This window comes from Castanea sativa, chromosome 11, assembly GCF_040712315.1.
Source record: "Castanea sativa cultivar Marrone di Chiusa Pesio chromosome 11, ASM4071231v1".
Lineage (NCBI taxonomy): Eukaryota > Viridiplantae > Streptophyta > Magnoliopsida > Fagales > Fagaceae > Castanea > Castanea sativa.
The window spans coordinates 68,445,192-68,469,546 of NC_134023.1; the positions used below are offsets into that span (position 1 = coordinate 68,445,192).

General features: G+C 32.4%; 1 protein-coding gene and 1 pseudogene across 1 annotated transcript; one reads left to right on the forward strand and one right to left on the reverse strand.

The window, feature by feature from the left end:
- Positions 1-9,352: 9,352 nt before the first annotated feature.
- On the reverse strand, positions 9,353-12,407 carry LOC142617027 (cytochrome P450 705A1-like; annotated as a pseudogene).
- A 3,167-nt stretch (positions 12,408-15,574) lies between these two features.
- LOC142617028 (auxin-binding protein T92-like) lies at positions 15,575-23,088 on the forward strand. Its single transcript, XM_075789734.1, has 4 exons — positions 15,575-15,849; positions 22,328-22,520; positions 22,912-23,022; positions 23,065-23,088. The coding sequence occupies exons 1-4, from the start codon at positions 15,575-15,577 to the stop codon at positions 23,086-23,088; spliced, it is 603 nt and encodes a 200-aa protein (XP_075645849.1).
- The last annotated feature ends 1,267 nt before the right edge of the window (positions 23,089-24,355 follow it).

Below are 24,355 nucleotides of genomic sequence, written 5' to 3' on the forward strand. Positions count from 1 at the left end.
TTTCTTGCTAGGTCAAGTCCCTACTCCTCTTATTTATATTATAGCATTACTTGCTTAGAATAGAGCAAATTCTGATTACCAAAAAAAACAAATATATATATATATATATATATATATAGAGAGAGAGAGAGAGAGAGAGAGAGAGAGAGAGAGAGAGAGAGAGAGAGAGAGCAAAATCTAAAATTATTTCAAACCACACTATGGGGAAAGATATCATATATCTTACCTTCCTTTTAGCACCATATTTACGGGTTAGTTATGCGACACTTATTATTGTCCCACCATAGTTGCTATTGTTTAAATAATTTCTATGTTAAGGGCCAAGAGTTAGACATCCGTATACTATGTGGTTAAAAATTTGTTGACAAATTGCATAGTCAACCAAAGAAGGAAACATTTTTCATAAAATGAAAGCAAGTGAGATGGTAGGCTATTTCTACTTTATCGCTACAAAACGGAGTTGGCAACCGATGTGCACGTGTGTGTCATGTGGGCTGGAATATATATAAGAATTTATTCCCTTATTTGTTTGCAATGATTTCCTTTTGTGAATTATATGCAACCATATCACGACCTTCTCCTATCATTTCATAAGGTTGCCATCCCTGTAAATATATAATCGACGAAGGTAAAATGAGACACAATTTTCTCATAAATGGCCTATATGCCGTTCACTAGTAGCTACCTTGGCTTGAGGTGCCAATATAATTGGTTATGGAATTTCATATCTTGAAAATATCATACCTAAGATGATGGCATTTTCCATATTTATTCCCCCAAAATTGAATTGCTATCACCTTGCACTATGAAAAAATTTATCAAATTAATTATCTCTCCATTCTACTCATTTATTTTAAAGAGTAGCAATGTCTTTTTGGGATCACTCTATAATTTTATTCATAATTTTCTATCATGAACATGTTACTTCATCTCTATCCATACATATTCATAGGCATTGGTCTATAAGTCTCTAAATTTTGTTCTAATACATTAGACATGAAATTTTATGAAGATTTCCCTTTGGGACTAAGATTAAGTCCAAAGGAAGAAAAATGCAGGTACAAACCATGACAGGCCCTTGTTTTGGTCAACATCCAACAGCGAATGTACCTTTCATGTTTGAACGGGGGCAAACCCTCTAGATATACCTATATCTTCAAATAACTGGAACAAAATATAGCAACGATGGTACCTAGTTTTTGGGCCTTAAGATGTTCCAAATTTTCGAAGGGGATGTCATAATTTGACGAAGAGAAACCCTTAAAAAGAAAATAGAGATATAGCTAAAAGTTGTGAAAATTCCATCTACATCACAAATGCTAAGTTCATCTCCTGTAAATTATGGGTTGTACAAATCCAACAAAGAAGAACTCTATAAGTAAGAGTTCAATGATGAAGAGTTCGTCAAGAAGACTACAACAATGAAAAGACCAAGGTATGTACAAAATAGTATTGAAATTTAAGGTCTTCTATTGAGGTAACTCATTTTTTTTCTTTCTTTTTTATCCATAAGATCATTTTATTGAAATTAAATAAATATCAAGCTTGTATTATTATTACAAATGTGTATGTAGAACATGTTAAAAATATTGCTATAAAATTGTTACAATTATCACAATCAATATGACTATATTTTTAGTAGCATATGTTTCATCGACATGAATCTGAGAAATTCTATTAAGTTTCCTACACTTAAAATGCTAGATGATCATGTTCACAATATGCCCACGAATTTAAGTCTCAATAAATTTCCGCTATCTCCATCAACTTACCAAAATCTCCTTAAATTGCTTTAAAAATCATATACGACGCAAGCACCTAGCAAAGACCAGTTTAAAGAAGCATATAGTCAAATAACTTCAATTTTTATACTTCTCTATGATTCATATAGAATGCACTTTGTCTTGTATAGTGTGCAATTGCACATTTGTACATTGTCATGCAGCTAGCACTATTGAAGTGACTTAAGCGCACAATTAAAGAAGAATGAAGAGGAAATTGCTATTACAAATGGCAATGACCATAGTCGTCAAAGCACGCCAAAAAAAAAAAAGGTTCCAATCATGATAGACCATTCCTCTAGTCTTCAACAAACGAGAATAGTACTTTCACGTTTGAACAGGGGCAAAAACGTGGCCTAGTTTTTACGCCTTCAAAAAATTGAAGCAAAAGAGATTTAGGCCTTAAACATGAAGTATCATGTTGAGCTTACAAAAAACTTGAAAAGAGAAGAACTTGTCATCTTAAAAAGGGAAGAGCTTGTCAAAAAGATCCCAAAAATAAAAAGATCGAGGTATGTGACAAAATAATATCGTCATTCAAGGTAACACATTTATCTCTATCTCTTTTATATTTGTCTATAAAAATTTACACATAATAAGGTTTCAGGCAAAAATGTATGTACTACTAGACAGATCACAAAAGAGGTAGAACTCTAGGATTACAAGAAAATAAGAAAAGACCCACCTAGGCCATTGGTAACTTATAATTCATATATGAATTTTTCTGAAATTCTTGTCTAACCAAGTCTTGGCAAGTGCATGTGTTACTTAATGCAAATATCAACATGGCCTCAAGAAGGTCTAAAACGACATAGCGTCAAAGAATCTTTCTAGCAATAAGTGACAAGATTCCTTAAATGGATGTAAGTCACCAAAAAATGACTAAGTGATAAGATTCTGCCAAGACGAATGTAAATCACTAACGAAGCCTAAGTGACAAGATTCCTTAAATGGATATAAGTCACCAAAAAATAGCTACGTGATGAGATTCCGCAAAGACGGTTGTAAATCACTGACAAAGCCTAAGTGACAAGATTCCTTAAATGGATGTAAGTCACCAAAAAATGACTACGTGATGAGATTCCGCCAAGACGGATGTAAATCACCGATGAAGCCTAAGTGACAAGATTCCTTAAATGGATGTAAGTCACAAAAAAAATGGCTACGTGATGAGATTCCGCCAAGACGGATGTAAATCACTGATGAAACCTAAGTGATAAGATTCTTTAAATAGTTGTAAGTCACCAAAAAAAAAAAATTGAATAAGATTCCGCTAGACGGATGTAAATCGCTAAGTCTAAATGACAAAGCTCCGTAACTAGATGTAAGCCACCTAAAAGTGGCTAAGTGACTTAATACCCTTAGACAAGTGTAAGCAGACAAGGATTCTCACACAAATGCAAGTCACACGCAAATCAAGAATATCAAACGTGACAACCAGAAAATGAATGAAAGAAGAAACGTCGAAGTGATCAAAAATGGTTGTCTCAAAAAAATCACCTCGCTCTTCAGCAGTAATAAAAAATGGTCATCCAAAGAAATCACCTCACTCCTTAGCAGTGATAAAAAATGGTCGTCTAAAAAAATTACCTTACTCTTCAACAATGATAAAAAAATGATCATCTAAAGATATTAGCTCATTTTCAAGATCAAGCTATGATCCTTCGAACGTCCAAAAAGACCGTCAAAAGGCAAATACTAAGAAGTCATTGCGAAAATGCTACCGTTCTTGAAGAAGAAAGTAGTTGAAGATAAATAAGTCTGAGTCTAAACAAGTCGAGAATATTCCCAAAGCCTGACTAGCATAAAGCAAAATCAGACTAGGGAATGGGGGGCAATTGATGAGTCCATAAAAACCATTAAGGCCGTCCATCTTAATGGACAATCATTGCGTCATTAGTAGGCCATCAAAGATAGATGAGTAACCACCCAACACATTCAATAACGATCATCAAAGACCTTAATCCCTCTCATTAAGATAAAGAACGTTACAATTAGGGTAATAATCACCCCTATTTATGTTCAACAGCTACCTAAGTCATCTATAAAAGGGACAATTTGCCCATTTGCTAAGGTACGTTAGAAACTATTACAAAATACCATCTATATATGAAAGATTTGGGTTGATACTAACTTAAGCATCAGAGGCTCACCCACCGGGCACAACCCGGTGGTCTTTTCGATGAACTTTCTTTATCTCGCAGGTCCTACAAGATCGTCAAGAGCTCCGGATTGGACGAGTGACCCAACTGACGATTTTGGCATCATCAGTAATAACCTTAGCCTTAGCCTCTTCTCCATCTCCGAACACTTATCAATCGAAACATTGAATGATGGTTGCAACTGCTATATGTGCCATGCCATACTCAACCCTAACTTTTGGAACCAACAATTGCTCTGATACCATATCAGATTTAGAGAGAAGTGTAAAAACTGAATATATTTGATAAATAATTCAATGTACATGCATTTCCTTTTATATATACACACAGACCAACAACAACAAAGCAACTAACTAATTCTGAAATATTCTCTAACTAACATCCAACTGTACTAAAACACATGCCTCTCACGTGCAAATAAATAAAGGGTGAAAGTGTGAAACTACTACAACTTTGAATTCCTAATTAATACGACTGTTGTTGAAAGTTAACATCAAATTCCTAATTTTGATTTCGTTGTTGTAAGGGAGATATTTTGTGGTGTGATCATATGAGGGATTGGATGACTAAGAGGCCGTTTGGTCAATGTTTAAACACTGAACATATGTGTCCAAAAAAAAGAAAAACGTATTTGGCCATCTATTTTCAACACAGGTTGTTTGGAAAACATTGTTCCAAAACCGGTTTTCAAACACAGTTTTGGAATCACCTCCGGCCTGTTTTTAAACAACAAAACAAGGGTTCTCAATGACAATTGGGTAATTATCTTGAAAATGGTAAAGGCCCACCTGGTCAGGTATGGCTCATCTCTTCCTCTCACAATTATCCCAAAGTCTCTGCACGTCCAATCCCAAAGTCCAACTGGTTAGCTTTTTTTTTTTTTTAAGTCAAACACATATTTTAGTTTTTTGAACACTGGAACAATTTATTTAAGCTATGATACCAAACACCTTTTTTTTTTTTTTTTTAACACTAAAAATACTTATTTTAACAACACTTTTTAAACCACAATTTTCACATCATTTTAAACAACAATTTTTGAAATCCATGACCAAACAGCTCTAAACCTGACAGTATATTGTGTGAGAGAATTGTTTGCAAGTGACAATCTACCCTACCCATAATTACAAATGTCCCTGGTATATTTTTAAGAAATTTCATAATGTTGTTTTTCTCTTTTTTTGGGTAGTTTCTTCATTTTTCAAAATTCTGAAGCTCTATCTTGTGCAAGAATTGCACACTAACTTTTGTCATGTATCAATTACACGTAACACTGTTTCTCAAATGTTACGTATGTGTGCGTTTGCGTAGTCGCAGAGTGGCGTTTTGTGTGCGTTTGCATTTCACTTGGCTAGTCCTACATCACTGTTCATGAACCAGCCAAGTGATGAAAAATGCATGAATAGTATTTTCAGCAATAAAAAATATTATACTACAGTGTTTTTAGTAATAAGTTTTCATTTTCAGCAAAATAAACAGTATCCAAACAGATTCTTATTTTTGTGATGACTACTCTCTATTTTTCTTTTTCTTTTTTCATTAATTTTTAAATAATATTACACGTATTTTTATATATTTTTTCACCCACAAGTATTTTTAAAAACCTTGTAAATTTGAAAACTGTTATTTAAACAAACGTACTAAATGAGCCAATTATTCAGCCAAGATTGTCCAGATTGTCTTGAATATGAGATGCACGTAAAATTGGAAATGTTAAATTTTAAAGAACATGTTAACCAGAATATTTAACAAAAGTGTTTTGATTATACCTTAGCTGTGTGTGAGGAAATTAAGTAGTATCTTGTCCTCTGCATGTAATGAAATACAAAACTATTTGAGGTCCCCTTACCCTAGCTCGCTTGAGATTTTTTTTATTCATGTGTTTTTGTGGCCATGTGTGAACTAGGTCTGCCCTTCTACTAGGCCAATTAGGTCATTTTCTAAGGACTTTGAATGGAAGGGGGTCCAAAGTTTTGGAAAAGAAGGGGCAATCAGGAAAAAAAAAAAATTGGTTCCAAATGAAACCTAGAAAAATTTGTTACATTCTTTTGACCAAAAAATAAGAAGAAAATTCTTTTGTTTAAACAAAATTAATTGTCCTAAAAATAACATTATTGACCTCTAGACAAATCAAAATTCAACCAAATAAACTATAAATCCAGTCTAAAAATATTACTCACAAAACAATCACAAATCAAAAATTTACCCATACTCTCTCTCTCTCTCCACTGTTCACTACTCTTAAATCGCTTCTGCTGGTCGCTTTACTTCTCCAATCTGAGCAGGTCTAAGGACCTGAGGTATAGTTTAAGTCTTTCACTCTTTCTTATCTGTTTTTTCTCCTAATGCAGATTGTGAATATGTGATGCGTGGTTTTTTTTAATCGTGGGTGGACATATGACTTGTAGCTGTGGGCTTACCTTACTTTTAGGCCTTGTGAAGTTTTTTTTTTTGGGTTTTGTTTGTTTTTTTTTTTTTTTTTTTTTGAAATCATGCGTTTTTATATTATTGTTTTGTTATAGGATCAGTTTTGTAATTTTTGTTCTGAACTATTAGAATAGTAGTACTGTACTATATACTATAAAGCCACGGATACCAAGAAAAATAAAAGAAAGAAAAAAAAAATTCAATCCAAATAATTTGGTAATCCAAACAGCAATTTAAGAGCAATTGCATCAGTCCGTGCAAAATTCTTGTCTATTTTGCAAGAAAAAACATACTTTTTCTATTTTACACATCTACTTTTATAAAACACCCACACCACTTTATCTATTTTATCATCTATTTTATTTAAATAATAATATTTCTTTAATTTTGTATTATATTAAACAACCCACTACCCACATGGCTCTACCCACTTTTTTCTTTCTTTGTTGTGAGAAGAAGACAGATGTGAGAGCAACATGACAGGAGAGAGAGAAAAAAAGAATAAAAAAAATCATTTGCACATGAATAGTAACCATGCATATATGCACAGTTATTGTTCATGTGCAAAACAGTTTTGTATATTTACACATTTTTACAAGTATTGATGCAGGTGTTTTTTGGAATAAAATATGCAAAATTGAGCACTTTTTGTTTTTTACAAATTTTTGCAACCACTGATGTAGTTGCTCTAATATTCTCTCTTTGTATATGCAAAATACATGTAAAAGCCAACAAGAAGACCTCTAAAAGCCCTTAATTGCCTAAGATCAAGAAGCTCTTTGTTATGAGGAAGCCATCCAAATAAATTAGAGGAAAATCAAGGTCTAAAGCATATATGAGTTGGCTACGAGCGATACCCTATAGCTATGACATTATGCGTGTGTAAATCCTTGACAACACAGAGGAAGTTGGAATAAAAATTGCATAACTTTGGCAATCATCAATAAGTTGTGTCAGATGTGAATTGTAAGCCCCAACAACAAAAGAACGAGAACTTTCGGGGACTAGTCTGCTTCCCATTACTCAAGAGGGCAATTGTTTGGTCCTCTTTCATGTGGAATCAATTTAGTAAGATTATACCCAAGCCCGCCTCCATTTTCTTATGTGAAAGAGATGCTTGATTTATGAAAGTTCAACCTTCTTTCTTCAATTAAACTTGAAACTCCTGGCGAATGACCATAAACCCAAGGAAAGGAAAGAACCGGTTAGATTTTTCATATAATCTCCTTCTTTTATAGATAGACTAATTATCTTTTTCTTTTCTTTTCTTTTTTTCCTGCTTCGAAAGTATTTTGGTAATCCTTGAGTATTTTGGGGTATCTTAATAATTTATGAGGGTTTATAGGGGTATTTTGGTAAGTTATGGGGGTTCTTATGATAATTTTAGAAATTTTATGGGGGATTTGTGCAATTGTTGGATGTTTTAGGGATGTTATGTAATTGTTTGAAGTTGAAAGCGGTGTTCATGTAGTTATTGGAAGTTAGGGTTTGTCAGTGTAAATATGGAAAGTTGGTATGTGGGCTTGGTTTAGGTTAGTGTAACTGGGTTGGGCTTAAGAATTCTGATGGGTTTAGCTATGTATGTGATTGGACATAGATTTGTAGTGAGACAGGCCTTAAGCTTTTTAGAAAAATCAATATCTAGGTGGTTTTAAAGAAATTGGGCCTAGCTGTGGTCATTTCTATAATAGATATGTTGGACCTAGTTGGATTAACCCAACCTAACCAGATCTCATTGAAATTTTATATCACTAACATTTCAATGATTTCATGCAATTAATGTTCCACCTTTGGGCATACTTGTTGGGCAAGCGTCTTGAGTATAATGCATAGCAATTCTTCATTATCAATTGCTACTCCAACAGTAAGTAGACGATCTCTTGCTGTTTTGATTCACTGTAGAAAGCCATTGATAGATTGTATCATTTCCTTCCTTGATACTCTGAGACTCCAATTTCATATTCAATATGTTTGCTCTTGATGTTGATGTGAATCATTGCTCTAGAGTTTTCCAGACCTCTCAAGCATTATTGATTCCAACAATCAAAGAGAACACAGGTGGAGTAAGAGTTTGTGGTGGTTGACTAAGATTTTGTGGTTGTGGAGCCATGATCGGTTGATCGTAGGCTCTGATAACTTAAAAAATTTCAATGAGAAAACAGAGAATGAAAATCACTAGTATATAATTGATTAACAAAGCTAGCAAATTAAATGAGAAATAGTATGGGAGCTCTCTTTATAGTAGTTAGAGAGAGATAACCAACTAGCCGTTAGAGGCCTTAGCAACTAATAAATTGAACTTTCTAGCAAGTATGCACGTGTGATTTATTTGTTTTGACACGTGTTATATGTGTTAAAACTGTTAAATATACAATCAGACTTAAAAAAAAAAAAATATATATATATATATATATATATATATATATATATATATATATATATATATATATATATAAAACACGACTAAAGTTGATATTAAGCTCAACGTGGCTGTTAAAACTTTTTTTTTTAGAGAGTTTTAACTTATGGTGTCCACTCTTGATGATATTTTTAATCATCAAAGTTCAAACCAAAATATCAATTAGTTTTCAGTGTAGACGGGAATTGAATTCCAAATTTTTTATTCAACTATCAGATACATTATTAGTTGAACTGACTAAAACTCAGGAAGTTGTTGAAACTTGAAAGGTAATGATAGAAGAGACCACTTGTCACAGAATTCAATATATATTAACACTTTTTATATTTAATTTATTGATTAAATTAAATTAAACTTGTTCGACTCCTTACATTTTCTTCAAACACATTAAATTCCCTAAAGCTAACTTGCCTTTACAAATAAACATGATCTAAATAAATACAAGGTTTATTTTCCACCAGGAGTTCAATACTGAACATAAAATTACATAAAAAGAATATATATTACTGCATGTGCTTGTAATTTTTTTTTTGAATTAGAAAATATTTTTGAAGTAAACAAACTCACATCACAGAATCAAATGGGTTGAATTTAACAATCGGAAGGCATTTAAGTGGATGAGCCAGCCATGTGAATAAAGGCACCTTTTGTAACTTCAATATTAACCTTAGCCTTAGCCTCTTCTCCATCTCCAACTACTTTCCAATCGAAACATCGAACCAATGTTGCAACTGCTATATGTGCCATACTCAATCCTAAATTTGAACCAGGGCAAGCTCTCCTTCCTGCCCCAAAAGAAAGAACACTAAAGGTTTCATCTTGTTTATATTTCATACTTTATTGTTTTTTAGAGGAAACCAAAAACCTCTCTGGCTGGAACTCATTTGGATTGCTCCATAAATCTGGATCTCTCATTATGGCATACAAATTAATTAACACCATGGTTTCTTGGGGTATTTTAAAGCTTCCTATTTTGCAACTTTGACGGCATTTTCTTGTTGTCACAGGCAATGGTGGATATAGTCGTAGTGTTTCTTTTACAACTGCTTGCAAGTAGGGGAGATTCGCAACATCTGATTTCTTGACTAGTCTAGTACTACCAACGACTGAATTTATCTCGTCTCTAACCTTATCGAATATAGAAGATGATTGATGAGCTCAGCTATTGTCCATAGAATGATCTCCGATGAGGTACTAGTATTTTGGACAAAAATATCCTGGTAAAAGTGCAACATTTGAGTTGATGAGGGAGACATATAATAAGAGTTGAACCAATTGCAGATAAATCACTAATTTGCATGCTTGAACTTGTCAAAATTTTGTCTAGCAATTAATTTATTCATATTGAACTCAAGGTGAACTGAAGCTTATGTAGCTATTTGTCAGGTATTACGTACTATGAAAAACTTGTCACATTTTGATTGAATCATAGTCCTATTTGAAGTTCTCCAACATATTTTTCTTTTTAGATAGGGAAGTGTGAGCATGAGGAAAGTCTTGACATGGATGTTTATGATGAAGCAAAGTACTTGTATGGTGTGTAGACTGTAGAGTGCTAGATTAACAATGACAAGGTCTCTAACAATTTTTGGCCTTCATTATTTGTGGATGTACACACTCACAATATAAATAATTTCATGCATTGCAACCAAAATTACACAGAGGAGTCCGTGCAATCTCACAGCTTTTGTATTGTAGTGTATTTCATGTAAAATGAAATGTGAGAGTGGTTTACAATTTTTTGTGTAAATTTTGTTGTCCCTAGTCAAACTCTTTCTTCAATGCTTTTTGGAATGGTTTGATGTGACTTGCATGTCCTAACAACTATTTATGAAACTCTTTCCTCCAGAAAAAGATACCCTTCACTAGATATAGTGGACAGTCACTCCCCACCAATTATGAAAGAGAGGAAACATATTATTGGTGCAAGGCATAACTTTTCATTTCCCTCTTCTGGACCCAATTAAACAATGCAAAAGCATGGCCTAATAGATTTTTTTTTTCCTTTTCGGTTATTTTAAAATTTATAAATACAAATAAAATGTTAAAATATTTTATTTTAAAAAAAGCAAAATACATTTTAAAATTTATATTTTAAAAGTGGTTTTAAATTAAACTTCACACTTTCAAAAATTTCAAAGTAAACTCTACACTTTCAAAAATAGTTTGATTCAAACTATAAATCCATTTCGCATAAAGCCATACTAGAAAAGGCTTTAAACAAAACAAGTTTGTGTGGCTTGCAATAAAATAACATTCATATATGGTAGGAACATGTGATGAATAAGAATAACCACATGCATGTGATGACATTTTGTTTAAGCATTTTTAAATTATATATAGGATTTAATCTGAAACTTTTGAAAGTGTAAAAGTTTAGTTTGTAGCCACTCTTAAACTATATGGATTAAAATAGACTTTTTCCAAAACCTCAATCCACACCGAAATGATACATCGGTACAATATACTGCAATATTGAATTCTCTTGGCTAATCCAAGAAAAGTGATAATTCATCATGGTATATATTAAAGTAAGTGACCATAAATTCAACTATGTTCCATTCTGCTTTCAATTAGAATTTTGTATGTTTGGAGCTCACTCATTAATGGGAAGTTTAAGTCCGCTCATAAAAATGATTTTTTTTTAATCTATAAATAGATGTGTTAAAAAAAATAATTAAGTGATTAAATTGATGGTAATTTATGAAGACAATGAATAAAAGAAAAGGAAAACAATTTTCGTTTCAGACCTATCTGAACTTTCAATTTTCTTCTGAGGATTTTAACGTTTCTATAAACCAAGAAAGGGACCAACCGTTAATTGAAGGCCTAAAGCAAAAATTACTCACAGTTAATAAAGCCTTGAGATTGGTTCTTGTCATTTTGACCTCAGCCTTGTCATCTTGATACACCTTCAATAATATATCCATAAAATCTTGACTGTCTTTCTTCCTAATCTGATCTTCATGCTCCTTCAATATCCCTTCCAAGAGCTCATCAAACCTTAACCGTACACTTATGGCTTGCTTTCCAAACAACCAGAAAGCCAATATACCAAAGGGTCCCAATATATTTCCAAAAAATAACTTTGAACCAATACTAGTCATATCTTTCATCATCTCTCTAATTCTTTATGCTTCCTCACCTTTCTCTGAACAACTTGTGCAGTTGTGCTTGCCGCCATCTTACACAACATATTATCCGTTAGCTTCATAAGCTCAACACCCAAATCAACAACCTCTTTCCTCTTAGCACTTTCAAAAACATTATACAAAAAACGTGCAAGTTCTTTCTCTTGAACCACCCGGGACCTTTAAAGCTTTCCAGTTGAGATAAGTTCCGTCATGCACAATTTCTTGATGAACCGCCAATTATCGCCATATGGGGCACTGAAAAATCCAGAGGTTCCATATGGCGTCTTGTCTGAGAAAGCGTCCTTGGGTGTTCCGCAAAAGAAAGATCATGAGTTTTAAATATTTCAGCGCCCACTGAGGCCGATAAAACTACAATGCATTGAGTGAAACCAAGGCGGAGATTGAAAATAGGGCCATATTGGGTGGAGAGAATTGAGAGGAAGAAGAGGAGGAAGCAAACCAAGTAACATTGGCTATCATTCATGTTGGCTATAGCTTGTAGTGTTAGAGATATATTAGCCCATTAGCATAAGCCCAAGCCTAATTCTACTTTGTGTGCAAGCCAAGTTTCCTACTTGTACTAGAAGTCTATTAGTTTATGGTTTAGTCTACTATATATACATATGTTATGGTTCATTGTAACATAAGATTTGTTCTACATTTTAATATATTATTGATGTAGCCCTTTAGGGTTTCCTCCGTGGATGTAGGCCGTTAGGCTGAACCACGTAATCCTCTTGTGTTATTGTGTTCTATACTTTATGCTTTCGCTTCCGCATCTATAATTTCATATTCAATATGGTGTATCAATGCTAATATTTAACATGGTATCAGAGCTGCTTTCCTATGGCCATGGTTTTCTGCCGTTACGGTATATTAAGAGCAATCTTTGTCTTCCTAGGTGTTTCTTTGTTGCGTTCATCTTCTTTGGTTTTCCACTGCTGCCGTCAAAATTCTCCGGTATAGTCATGTCACCGTTAGAAGTCACATCAACACTGCAAGACCATTGCCTTTCTCAAGCCACTGTCACAGAGCCAAACTTCATTCAAGGGATCTTTTCAACCTAATCAAATCTCAAGATTTCATCAAGTTTCCATCTTGAGTTTGAGAGGGGGTGTTAGAGATATATTAGCCCATTAGCATAAGCCCAAGCCTAATTCTACTTTGTGTGCAAGCCAAGTTTCCTACTTGTACTAGAAGTCTAATAGTTTAGGGTTTAGTCTACTATATATACATATGTTATGGTTCATTGTAATATATGATTTGTTCTACACTCTAATATATTATTAATGTAGCCCTTTAGGGTTTCATCTGTGGATGTAGGCCGTTAGACTGAACCACGTAATCCTCTTGTGTTATTGTGTTCTATACTTTATGCTTTCGCTTCCGCATCCATAATAGCATATTCAACATGGTGTATCAATGCTAATATTTAACATGTAGTATTCTCAATCAACCTTAGAGTTATATAGAAATTTGCTATTCCTAAGAAAAATAGGAAAACATAAACAAATGGATCCCCTTCTTTTTTTTTTTTTTTATATAATTATAAAGACTACTTGATTAGTTTATTTCAATAAGAGTATCTTTAAAATAACACTCAATAATAAGCGTGGATTGGGGTTGTTGCTTGCTGTGAAAGGGAAAGAAGTAGGAAAAAAAAATTTAGGGTAAATTTCACAAACATCTCTTGAGATATGGGTTAATAGCAATAAAGTCCAGAATATTTAAAACTAACTATCTCAATCCCTAACCCCAAATGGCTTGTAACGCCGTTAGATATTCTACTCTTTCATCCCTTTCCCTAAGTCTCTCTCTTCCTATTCTGGCTTTCTTTGATTCGGATTAGAAGAAGATAAAAAAAAAAAAAAAAAAAATGAAGAACACGGCTTTTCTCAAAAAAAAAAAAAAAAAAAAAAACCTTGAATGAAACCCAACGATCAACGACCACCGACGACCGACCATCAGTAAAATCCACAAACCCAGAACCATCGTCCACAGATTGACTATCGACCATCAACAAAAGCCACAAACCAATCAACAAAACAACGACATTGACATGAGTACACAAACCTAGAACTTTGTAACCATCCACCACCAATAAACCTAGAATCAGTGATTCAAACCAAAACCCCCAATGATTCAGACCAAAACCCAGAATAAATGATTCAAACCAAAACCAAACCCAAAACTAGTATTCAAAATAAAACCCACAAAACCAAAACCCATAAACCTCCAAAGCCGACGCACAACAAATCCGAAATCCTCTAACACTGATCCTAACTAAAACTCACAAACCACTACAAATCCACCGCTACGTCATCACTGCAAAGGCGAAGAGAGAAGAGAAATCTGCAAAGTGAACCCACCACGAAAAAACCACTACAAACACGAAGGGAGAGGAGAAATCAGGATACCCACACCAAGATGCCATTGTGAAGAAGAAAGAAAGAAAATAGAAATTAGAGAGAATGTGAGAGAGTCATTGGAAGAGAAGGTGAGAGAATGTGAGAGAGTCACTGGAAGAGAAGAAAAAAAAAAAAAAAAAAGGAGAGATGAGAGGTGAGATAGAGAAAAAAAGTAAAAAGTAACTAACGGCTTGCAATGCCGTCTAAGTTTATGGATTGGGATGGTCAAATTTTAAAAGTTATGGATTTGATTGGTATTAACCCAAACCTCAGAATGTGTTTGTGAAATTTACCCAAAATTATACACACACACACACACACATATATATATATATAAGAGAAAAAAAAATATAGAGATTTAATAAAATAGAGAAGTATTCAAGCTGACATTGATGTGTGTTTGTTAAACTAATAAAAGTGAGATTTTTAAGTCAAATTTGGCTAAGATTGCACTAAGGCTAACATGAATCCTTTAAGACCTTCATTTCCAATCTTACTTTCACAAAAAATCAATTGATGTTTTGATATGATGATAAAGAACAATCATAATAAAAGTAAATATTATAGCTTTAAATCTAAATATATTAAAAAAATAATAGTAAAATAAAATAAAGTACTAACACATACATGCTTTATTATCTATATACTATTATCAAATTTACAACAACTTTTCAGTGCACTAAAGGAGACGATTGAATAGAAATACGATACTAAACCTAAAAAAAAAAGGTCTGATGCAGGATGCGGAAGTGTTAAGAAATAAAACACGTTTGCTTTTGAAAATAACCTCGAATCCACGAGGGTTCCTTAAATCCACAAGGAAAAAGGGTTTTGGAATCCACTAGAAAAACAATAGACAAAAGTATGAATTTTTATTAATATCAATAATTGTTTTTTTTTTAAATGTTTACAAACTTAGATGCCTATTTAATTAACACCTAACCACAACAAGAACCAAAATTTACCTAAAAAGCTTTAAAAGCACCTAAAAATAAGGAAATAAATAACTTGAACCTAAAATAAAAAATACCAAAATTAAATAGTTGATTTTGCCTTACATCAAAATCTCCTTGCACGCATGAAGCGCTTGTGATGAGATTACGTAATGCATAAACTAATACACGAGGAAATTTCATTTTAGCCACAACAATAAACCAAACAAGGTCTACTATAATTGGAAGAGATTACGTAATGCATAAACTAAGTTCACGATATCTGCAAAGGAGTTCTCCTTGCATCGGAAATGGAGGTTTCCCACGCCATATGTGAGTCTGATGCCTTGTCCATTATTCAAGCAATCAATGATGGGGTCCTTGGTGGTGAGTTTGGGCACATTATCCAGAATATTAGGGAAGTTTCTTCATCCTTCAGCTGGTGTTCTTTTCAACATCTGAAAAGGGAAGGCAATAGAGTTGCCCACAATCTTGCAAAAGTAGCTAGGAATACTGGTGTTTCCCAGATTTGGAAAAGGACCATCCCAGGTCCTGTTGAGCACCTTATTCTTGAGGATCTCTGTTTGTAATGCTTTTGCAAAGTCTCTCTGTTGTATTTCAATTTCAGTTGAATGAAATTTTACATGTTTCTCATAAAAAAAAAAAGATATCTGCGAATTTCATTGTCACTTAGCGCATGTGGGAAATGAGGACATCATAGTCATAATGCTCGGAAAAAATCTCTAGAGTTTCCTCAATTTGCATCATATTTACCGGGAACACCAACTTAGCTTACACATAATCTGCAACAAGAAGGTGGCAACGGTAAAAATATAATTCACTCCATTTATAAGCACATTGAAACTCAACGATCTGAAACCTCAACAGATAAAAAAAAAATTATATTTTTTCTTAAGAGTAAAATGTATCTCTTATGCCAATTTGAAAAAAAAAAGATTCAGATCCTCTAGAGTTCCTAGGGTACTCTACCAAGTAGAGTTCATTAAATCCTAACCACTCTTTAATGATTTAATGGTCTAGATTTTGCCATGTCAACATTTCATTAACAATCATCTTAATTGTTTTGTTTACAACATTATTTTATTATTTCAAGAATATTATTAATGAAATGCTGACATGGCAGAATCTAAACCATTAAATCATTAAAGAGTGGTTAGGATTTAATGAACTCTACTGGTAGAGTACCCTAAGAACTCTAGAGGATCTGAATCCTTCTTATAAATCTAAAGATATTTGACTTTTATTTAACTTCATAATATTTTTCATATAAGATTTTGAGTTCTCAAAATTTTACATAATAGTTATTCTTGGATCTAGAGGAAGGAAAAAGTTTGACTCTAAACATGGATATGGTCTCTTTCTCCAACCCACAAAGTAGTGATTGAGGAGATCATTTATATGTAGTTATAGTTACACAACGTTTTTTTAAAAATCATGTAACTTGTCTAAATAATACACATAAATAGTCTTACAAATCATTTGGACTTAACCACAAAATAATTTGGAGCTAAATTTTGTTCTAAGATAAATATGTTTGATACCATCCATTAAAAATATATAATAAAAAATAATAAGAGTTAATTTAGTTAATCATTTTATATAATTAGTTAAGGATATTGCATAAAAACGTCATTATTATAATAAAATTTTAATTAATTTAAAATTTTATTTTATATTTAAACCCTTTTATTAGAATCTTAATATGTCATATTTTCTTTAACTTTAAATGGTAGAATAAATAATTTCATATATAAATACTATCATAATCAATAATTATTAATAATTACCATAATTATTAAAATTTTATATTCTAAGAAAGAATAAAATAAAAAATCATATTGGTTAAAGTTTCTTCTATATTGCACAAATTTCTGACTAGTTAAATTAGTTGTATAACTCAATATATTATCTAAATAAAATAACATATGGATGTCCCATTTAAAAAATAATAAAAATATAAACCGGTGTTTGTTTCAACAATTACAACGTAGTGGGCTACATTAATTAATGTGATAATTTGCTAATAATAATGGACTTTGACTTTTTCGTTACACAGCATGTCATGAATGGGATATGAAAGGGAGATTGGAGCCTAAAAATAGAAAAAAGAAAAGAGAGTATATAAACGGTAACGAAAGCTCAAAACTTAATTAAATATCATCCTGGTTTAAGAAAACTAGTTGCGGACTCGCGCGTTGCGCGTGATAAATTTGTTTATGAGAGTGTTATTATTATATATTATTAATATTTTTCTATGTATTGCTACTCAAGCTGCATTATATATGACTGACCAATATATTACAGGATTTATGATGATTGGAGGTTTTGGTGATGGAATTAATTTTGTATTATTAGAGATTTGTATTCAGAATAGAATGAGGAAATTTGATTATAGATTTTTATTTTGGAAACAAAATTTCTACCATACTCGGTTGGCTAATTTGTACATTTCTAAGTCAATTGAGCACATTTTGCATGTAACATGTAATTTTTCGTTTCTATAAGGGTAAGGTCATTCATGATTCCAATGACCCACTCCATTTTCTTGCATGCTTGGTTTTTTGGGATGCAAAATGTGTTTGTTCCAAAAGTTGTATGCTGAAGGATTTGTCGATAGTTTTGCAGCAATTGTTTTCCATTTGGTTGGTTTAGAATTAATTGCAATATTGGATCAATGAAGTCAAAATTTTTTTTTTTAAATATAACACTCTAGAACAGTGCACAACTTCATTGGATAAAGTTAATAGAAAGAGAAAATATAGGATTACAATATTTTGTGGCACAATTTTGGACGTGGTAGGTTGTGATTAGTAGAGAAAAAGTAATTTATGTGAAAGTAACAAACATTAGTTGTGAATTTAAAATTGTGTACCTCATTTTGATGTTGCCTAAAAATCTTGGCGATTGTCTTCCAACATTGGAAAATAATTCGTGTTGTATGCTCATTTTCATGATTGTGTAGAGTATTTTAAGGATATTTTTTGTTTGTATTTTGAAGTTGTTTAGGATTGTAATTTATAGTGTTTCACTGTTTTGCTTGTTTTATGGATGAGTGATTGATTAAGTTTTAGCAATTATTTTTAGTTTTATTATTATTATTATTTTTATGAATAGAAGCCTTTCATATACCCTCCACTATAAAGCTTAAATGTTATAGTATTGAATATATATTTCAATTATTTAAGCATAGTTTTGATCTGCCAACCTAGCAATGTCTTAAACAATTTTATAGAGTTTTCATTAGCAATCACACATTCCATGTATCTAAATGATCAACAAATGATGAGGGTAGCAAATAAATTAACATGTGTCAGTTACTTTCATTAATAGTAAAATAACAGTTGTGGAGCAACCGAATAGACATCCACAACCTTGCTTTTTTTGTTCTTTAAAGTAGTGTAGAGAAGGTGAGAAGTTTTTTTTTTTTTTTTTTTTTTTTTTTAAATTTCTAATACAAAATAAAAATTCTACTTTAACCTAATTTAAGTATATATGTGTCTGAAGTTTCCTCTTGGAGACTTGAACCCCGACCCTTGCCTCCAACACCCCATAAACACTTACACTTGTGGAGTAACTATTGCACCAAGGGTATGCGGTGGTAGAAGATGAGAAGTTAATGACCCCAAATGATTCTATTTCTAATGGCTAATGCTATCATTTATCTTACCTCCAATTGTAGGTCTCTTTTCTACTTTGAATTTCTAAGATATCACCATATCACAACCGGCATGCATGAGTTTGTTTTTCAGTTGAATAACAATTCTTATCCTTAACAATTAATTAGTATTAATGTTATTTTATAATATGTTCTAAAATTATATCGCTAATAATTGTATATAAAACTATATATCACTAACTTAAATTAGATATCTATTGATGACAGTGCAAGCATTGAATATTGCAAGAAGAAACATAAAGAGAGTCGTTTAAACATAAACCCATGCATAAGTTGTATATATAAATAAATTATTAATAATTTTGAAATAGCTCAAAATTAATTAATATCCAGATCAGTTACTGAACACAAAAGAAGAACCACTCCATATCTCGTTTTGGAAGGAATGATTTCTTTGCAGTCCATAGCTTAGACACTAGATTTGAAACCTCTCAGAACAATTAAATTAAAAGGAAAATGAAAAAGAAATCAATTGGAGGAGTAATTGTTCTTTTAGTGCTTTCGTTTTCACCATATTCTTTGGATAAAAGAACTCTATATAACCGGCTTTTAGAGGATAAAAGTTAAAGGCCCCATGAGAAAAAGAATTTTTGTAACAGGATTTAGTCATAAAGAAGAATAATAAAAGCAAATAAACAAAACAAACAGAAAAGTACTTTTCCAGCACTAAAGAATTCTCAGTTCACATTGGCATAAAGTTCAATATAATAAATCCATCACTAACCACATACATACCCTGACTGGTTTCTAGAGCACCAATGTATAGGTTGAGAAGACAATTGTGAAGTGGCATGTGAGGGATGTTCTAACGCTAATAACATAAAAATGCTTGCGCAGTCACTTGAGTTTCACGAATTCACAAATTGAAACCATGAATATCAAATCATGCCTAAACAAAAAACCATGATAAACACAATTATGCAGAAAAATTATTGCAAAAAATTTAAACACCAGGAATCATGTGCTGTAAGAGTAGCTATGATGTGCATATATGTTGACAGCGCTGGTGATAGTGAATTGCATCTCAAAATATTATATAATTTCTCAAACCAGATACATTAACTGATTCACATCTAACCCGTTTATGAATCCAAAAGTCCAATTAATAGAAGTCCAATTCCAACGATAAACGGTTAGCAAAGAAGTTTAGGTCTACCCTCTACCTCAGCTAAAAGCAATTCCTTAACAACTTCCTAGGCAGCAGGTCCATTAAGATTGTATTCAGCACCTGTTTCGGTATCCACACCCACAACAATACCAATATGCCAATTCTAGATCACATCTTGAACTGAGCAAACAAAAATGAAAAAAGGAAAAAAAAAAAAAAAAAAAAAAGTGACAAAAGCAAAATAAGAACAAATCATTACTTTGTTCATGTTCACCTTTACAACACATTGAGAGCAAAACATTACTCATTATAATGTCACCAATGTTGAAAAGCAATTCGTTAACAACTTCCTAGGTAGAAGGTCCATTAAGATTGTATTCAGCACCTGTTTCGGTATCCACACCCACAACAGTACCAACATGCCAAATCTAGATCACATCTTGAATTGAGCAAACGAAAAAAAAAAAAAAAAAAAAAAAAAAAAAGATAAAAGAAAAAAAAAAGTGGCAATTGAAAAATAAGAACAGATCATTGAGAGCAAAACATTACTCATTTTAGTGTCTCCAATGTTAATCACATTAGCACATTGATGATTGAACGTACAGTAGTCCCATAGCGGAACAGTTTCATCGCTACTGCCAGAATAAACCATGTCTAAACCAAAGACCATAATAAACACAATTATGCAGAAAAATTACTGCAGAAAATTCAAACCCCAGGAATTCAGAGTCACACTAAACAAACAGCGGAAGCAAACACCACAGAACTACACTAAGAACTCAGTCACACTAAGTCGTTGGAATCACATAGAATTTAAAACCTAGCAATCTAAAAACTCAAAACGAACAGACCCAAAAGAGGTAGAGCTCCAATTAAAAAACCCAACAATAAAAAATTCAATACCCTAAAGCACGAAAGAGGCCGTAAGAGGGGGGAAAAAAATCAAGCAAAATAATAGAGCACAAAAGGAACTGAGATTTTGAGATACCTTAGCAGCTTTTGTCAGTATTTATATAATGTGAAGAGAGGAAGATAGGAAGGAAGGAAGACAGAGAGGTTGCTGCCAGAAGGGAGTGAGGTTGGCGTGAATTTAATGTGAAACCGTAGAACAAAAGGTGGGGAAGGGGAAAGAACTAGAACATGGGGAGAATCTGAAACCGTTGAGAGGGAAAGGGAAAGAACTAAAATGTGGGGAGACAGGAAATTGAAACCGTGTAACAAAAGGAAAGGAAAAAACAAAAAAGTTTAAAGCATGAAAACAAATGGTTTTAGAGAGGATTTCAGTTGAAAAGGTTTGGGTTTGGGATTTATGGTGGAATTAAATTTAGAAGAAGTGGGCTTTATCATAAAATAGGGCTGGAATTTATTCTATATTAATCAGTATTTTAAAATTAATAAAAATTATTTAAAAATTGTAGAAAAAATTCAAAAAAGATTATGGAAATGACATGGCTGCTGATGTGGCTCAACGCTTCAACTTTTAGTATTATTATATAAATATAGATAGATGTGTAATGTGTAGAAATTAATAAATACTATAAATTTTTCATTTAAAATTTATATATTATTCTACCTTTTCATATGATTAATTCATTCGAGTAGATTCTCAAAAAAAAAAAAAAAAAAATCATTTGAGCAATAATAAGATTGCTACAAGTTTTTCTACTAGCATTATCGATTCACTTAAAAGGTAATTATTTGGAAATTACAAATTTTACTACAAAAACTACTTACACTAGCAACAATCAGATGACACTGTAATAAGATAATAAATGGGCATTTAAATTGCTTCTTGTCATTAACCCATCAAATTGTAAGACTTGTATAATAAAATTTGTAGTATTTCTAGCATCAATTAATTTATTGGGCCTTATAAGAGTGTTAAAATTTGCCATTGAGTTATATATCTCGCTGTTTCTTCCACCCACCATCGAATCTATCTCTTTGTTTTTGTTTGTTTTCTTTCATATCTTCCATTGGATTTTTCTCAACAAAATTCCATAGAAAATTTTATTGGTGGACTGACATAATGTGCTTCGCGTCCTGATCATCTAAAAGTAATAATATTGAATTTTATATAATAATAAGCCCGTCTTGTTTGTAGTTTTGAACCCAAAAAAAAAAATTCATTTTCTAGATTATGTGCATCCCTTGCATTGGCTTGAATTAGCTTTGGCAATAATCTCTGTAAAAGGCAAGGTAAATATGTCACACATCTGTTTTCCTGAATTATCTAATGCAAGATTTGGGTTCTCGCAGGTTGAGGTATGGCTTCAAACATTTGTATACGCCGATTCACAGGCATTCCTGCGAAGAAGTTCTTGTTGTCCTAAAGGGAAGTGGCACTCTGTATCTTGCATCAAGTTCACATGAGAAGTACCCTGGAAAGCCTCAAGAGTATAAAATATATTCTAATAGCACATTTCATATCCCTGTTAACGATGCTCACCAGGTAAACAATTCTATGTTTTATGTTTTCTACTGGCATTAGAAGATGCTATCTAATGACGTAATTCAGAAGATGTTAGTTAATGTGGGGTTCAAAGAAAAATTTGGAGGATGTTCTGAATCCCTGTATTAAATAGATGCTATCTATTGTGCTTTAGTGCTTGTGGGATGCCTCGGTGCAACTATTAAACTGCAATTTGATAAGTGCTGTTGTGGATACCAAGATAGGTCATAGATTCATAGTTCTGGCTTGCTGAATGATATCTACTTTTAAATTAATTGAAATTTCTCCCATCTACTTTTTGTTGGTTGCAATTGACATTTTTTGAAGATCATCCCGTGACATGTTATCACTGTTACTACTACTACTACTTTATTTACAATCATCATTGCAGGTATGGAATACAAATGAAGATGAAGATTTGCAAATGCTTGTTATTATATCCCGTCCACTGGTCAAAGTGTATGTAATCTCTATTCCTGTATATCTTGCTGACTGCATACTTGTCAGTGATAATTTACTTTTCATATTTGCTTTGTTTTTCTAGCATGAAGAGGACCAAGGTGAGTAGATCTGGCCTAATTATTTAAAAATCAAGTGTTGGTTGAGACTTGAAACTGTTGCATCTCTCACATTAGCTACTTTTCATAAATCTAAGCTCAGAAACCCACCAAATTGTTCTGGCAAAAGGGCATAGCAATAAGAGAACAAAGAAAAATAAATTTTGATGATTCTAATACAGGTTTGTGAAAAGTAGATCAAGGCTGTTGATGCCATCATAACTCTCTAAAGTGAAATTATTGGGCTATGCTGATATGAAATTATCTCTTGATGTATATTTATTTTTACGCCCACATTCACCCACACCCATATAGACTCTAGTCATATAGACTGTAGTTATTGTCTTCCTATGAGTTGATTGTTTAGCAACTTTTTGAGTGACACATAATTCTTCTTGAACTTGAAAGAAAATCAAAGCCAATCTACCCGTGTTTTACTTTATACATGTGCTGCATTAGAACGAAACTCCTTAAAGGCATGGACCTATCAAGCCACACTGCCATGTGTTAATAGTCAGTTCATTCTTTGAAGTAAGCTAGAAGCTCTAGTAGTTGATTTATTGTCTGAGTTTTATGCTTTGTGTAAGCTAAGACAGCTTTGATTCATGTTACCTAATAATAGAATTCTGAACTATTTTTTTTTTCAATTTATTTATAAATGTGCAGGATTAGAAAGAAACTTCTTACGAATTTGAAATAACAGGGCATGCACTTATTCAAATTTGAAAAAACAAATTAACTAAAGGAAGAATTTGCTTATACATTGCAAAAAATATAGTAATTTTTTTTGAAGCATAAAACCAATGTAATAGAAGAAAAAGAAAAGACTAAGAATGTTATACATGAAATGCTACAAAAGAGTAGGACTTTTTTTTTTTTTGGTTGAGAATCGAGTAAAAGGACATATGATCATTTACATCTATGAAGGGAATTATAAAGCTATAATAAGCACCAATAAGAAGTTGCATCCAAATAGTTGTATTCAAGATTTAATAGTAGACAAATACTAAACATACTGAGCAAATAATATAATTGTAGTTGGCGTAGAAGTATGCAGAGCCTCTACCAATGAGGCATCTCTTCATGCTCATTTGACACCAACCTCAATTCCTAAAAGCAAGACCTAATATGCTCCCAGCGTATTACAAACATTGAGAAATTATACATGCAATTTGACACACACCACAAAAATAAATACTTTTTTTGTAGTATTAAAGTTATTGAAATTATTGTTTACCATTTCAGTAAAAAAAATAAAAAAAAGGAGGAGAAATTATC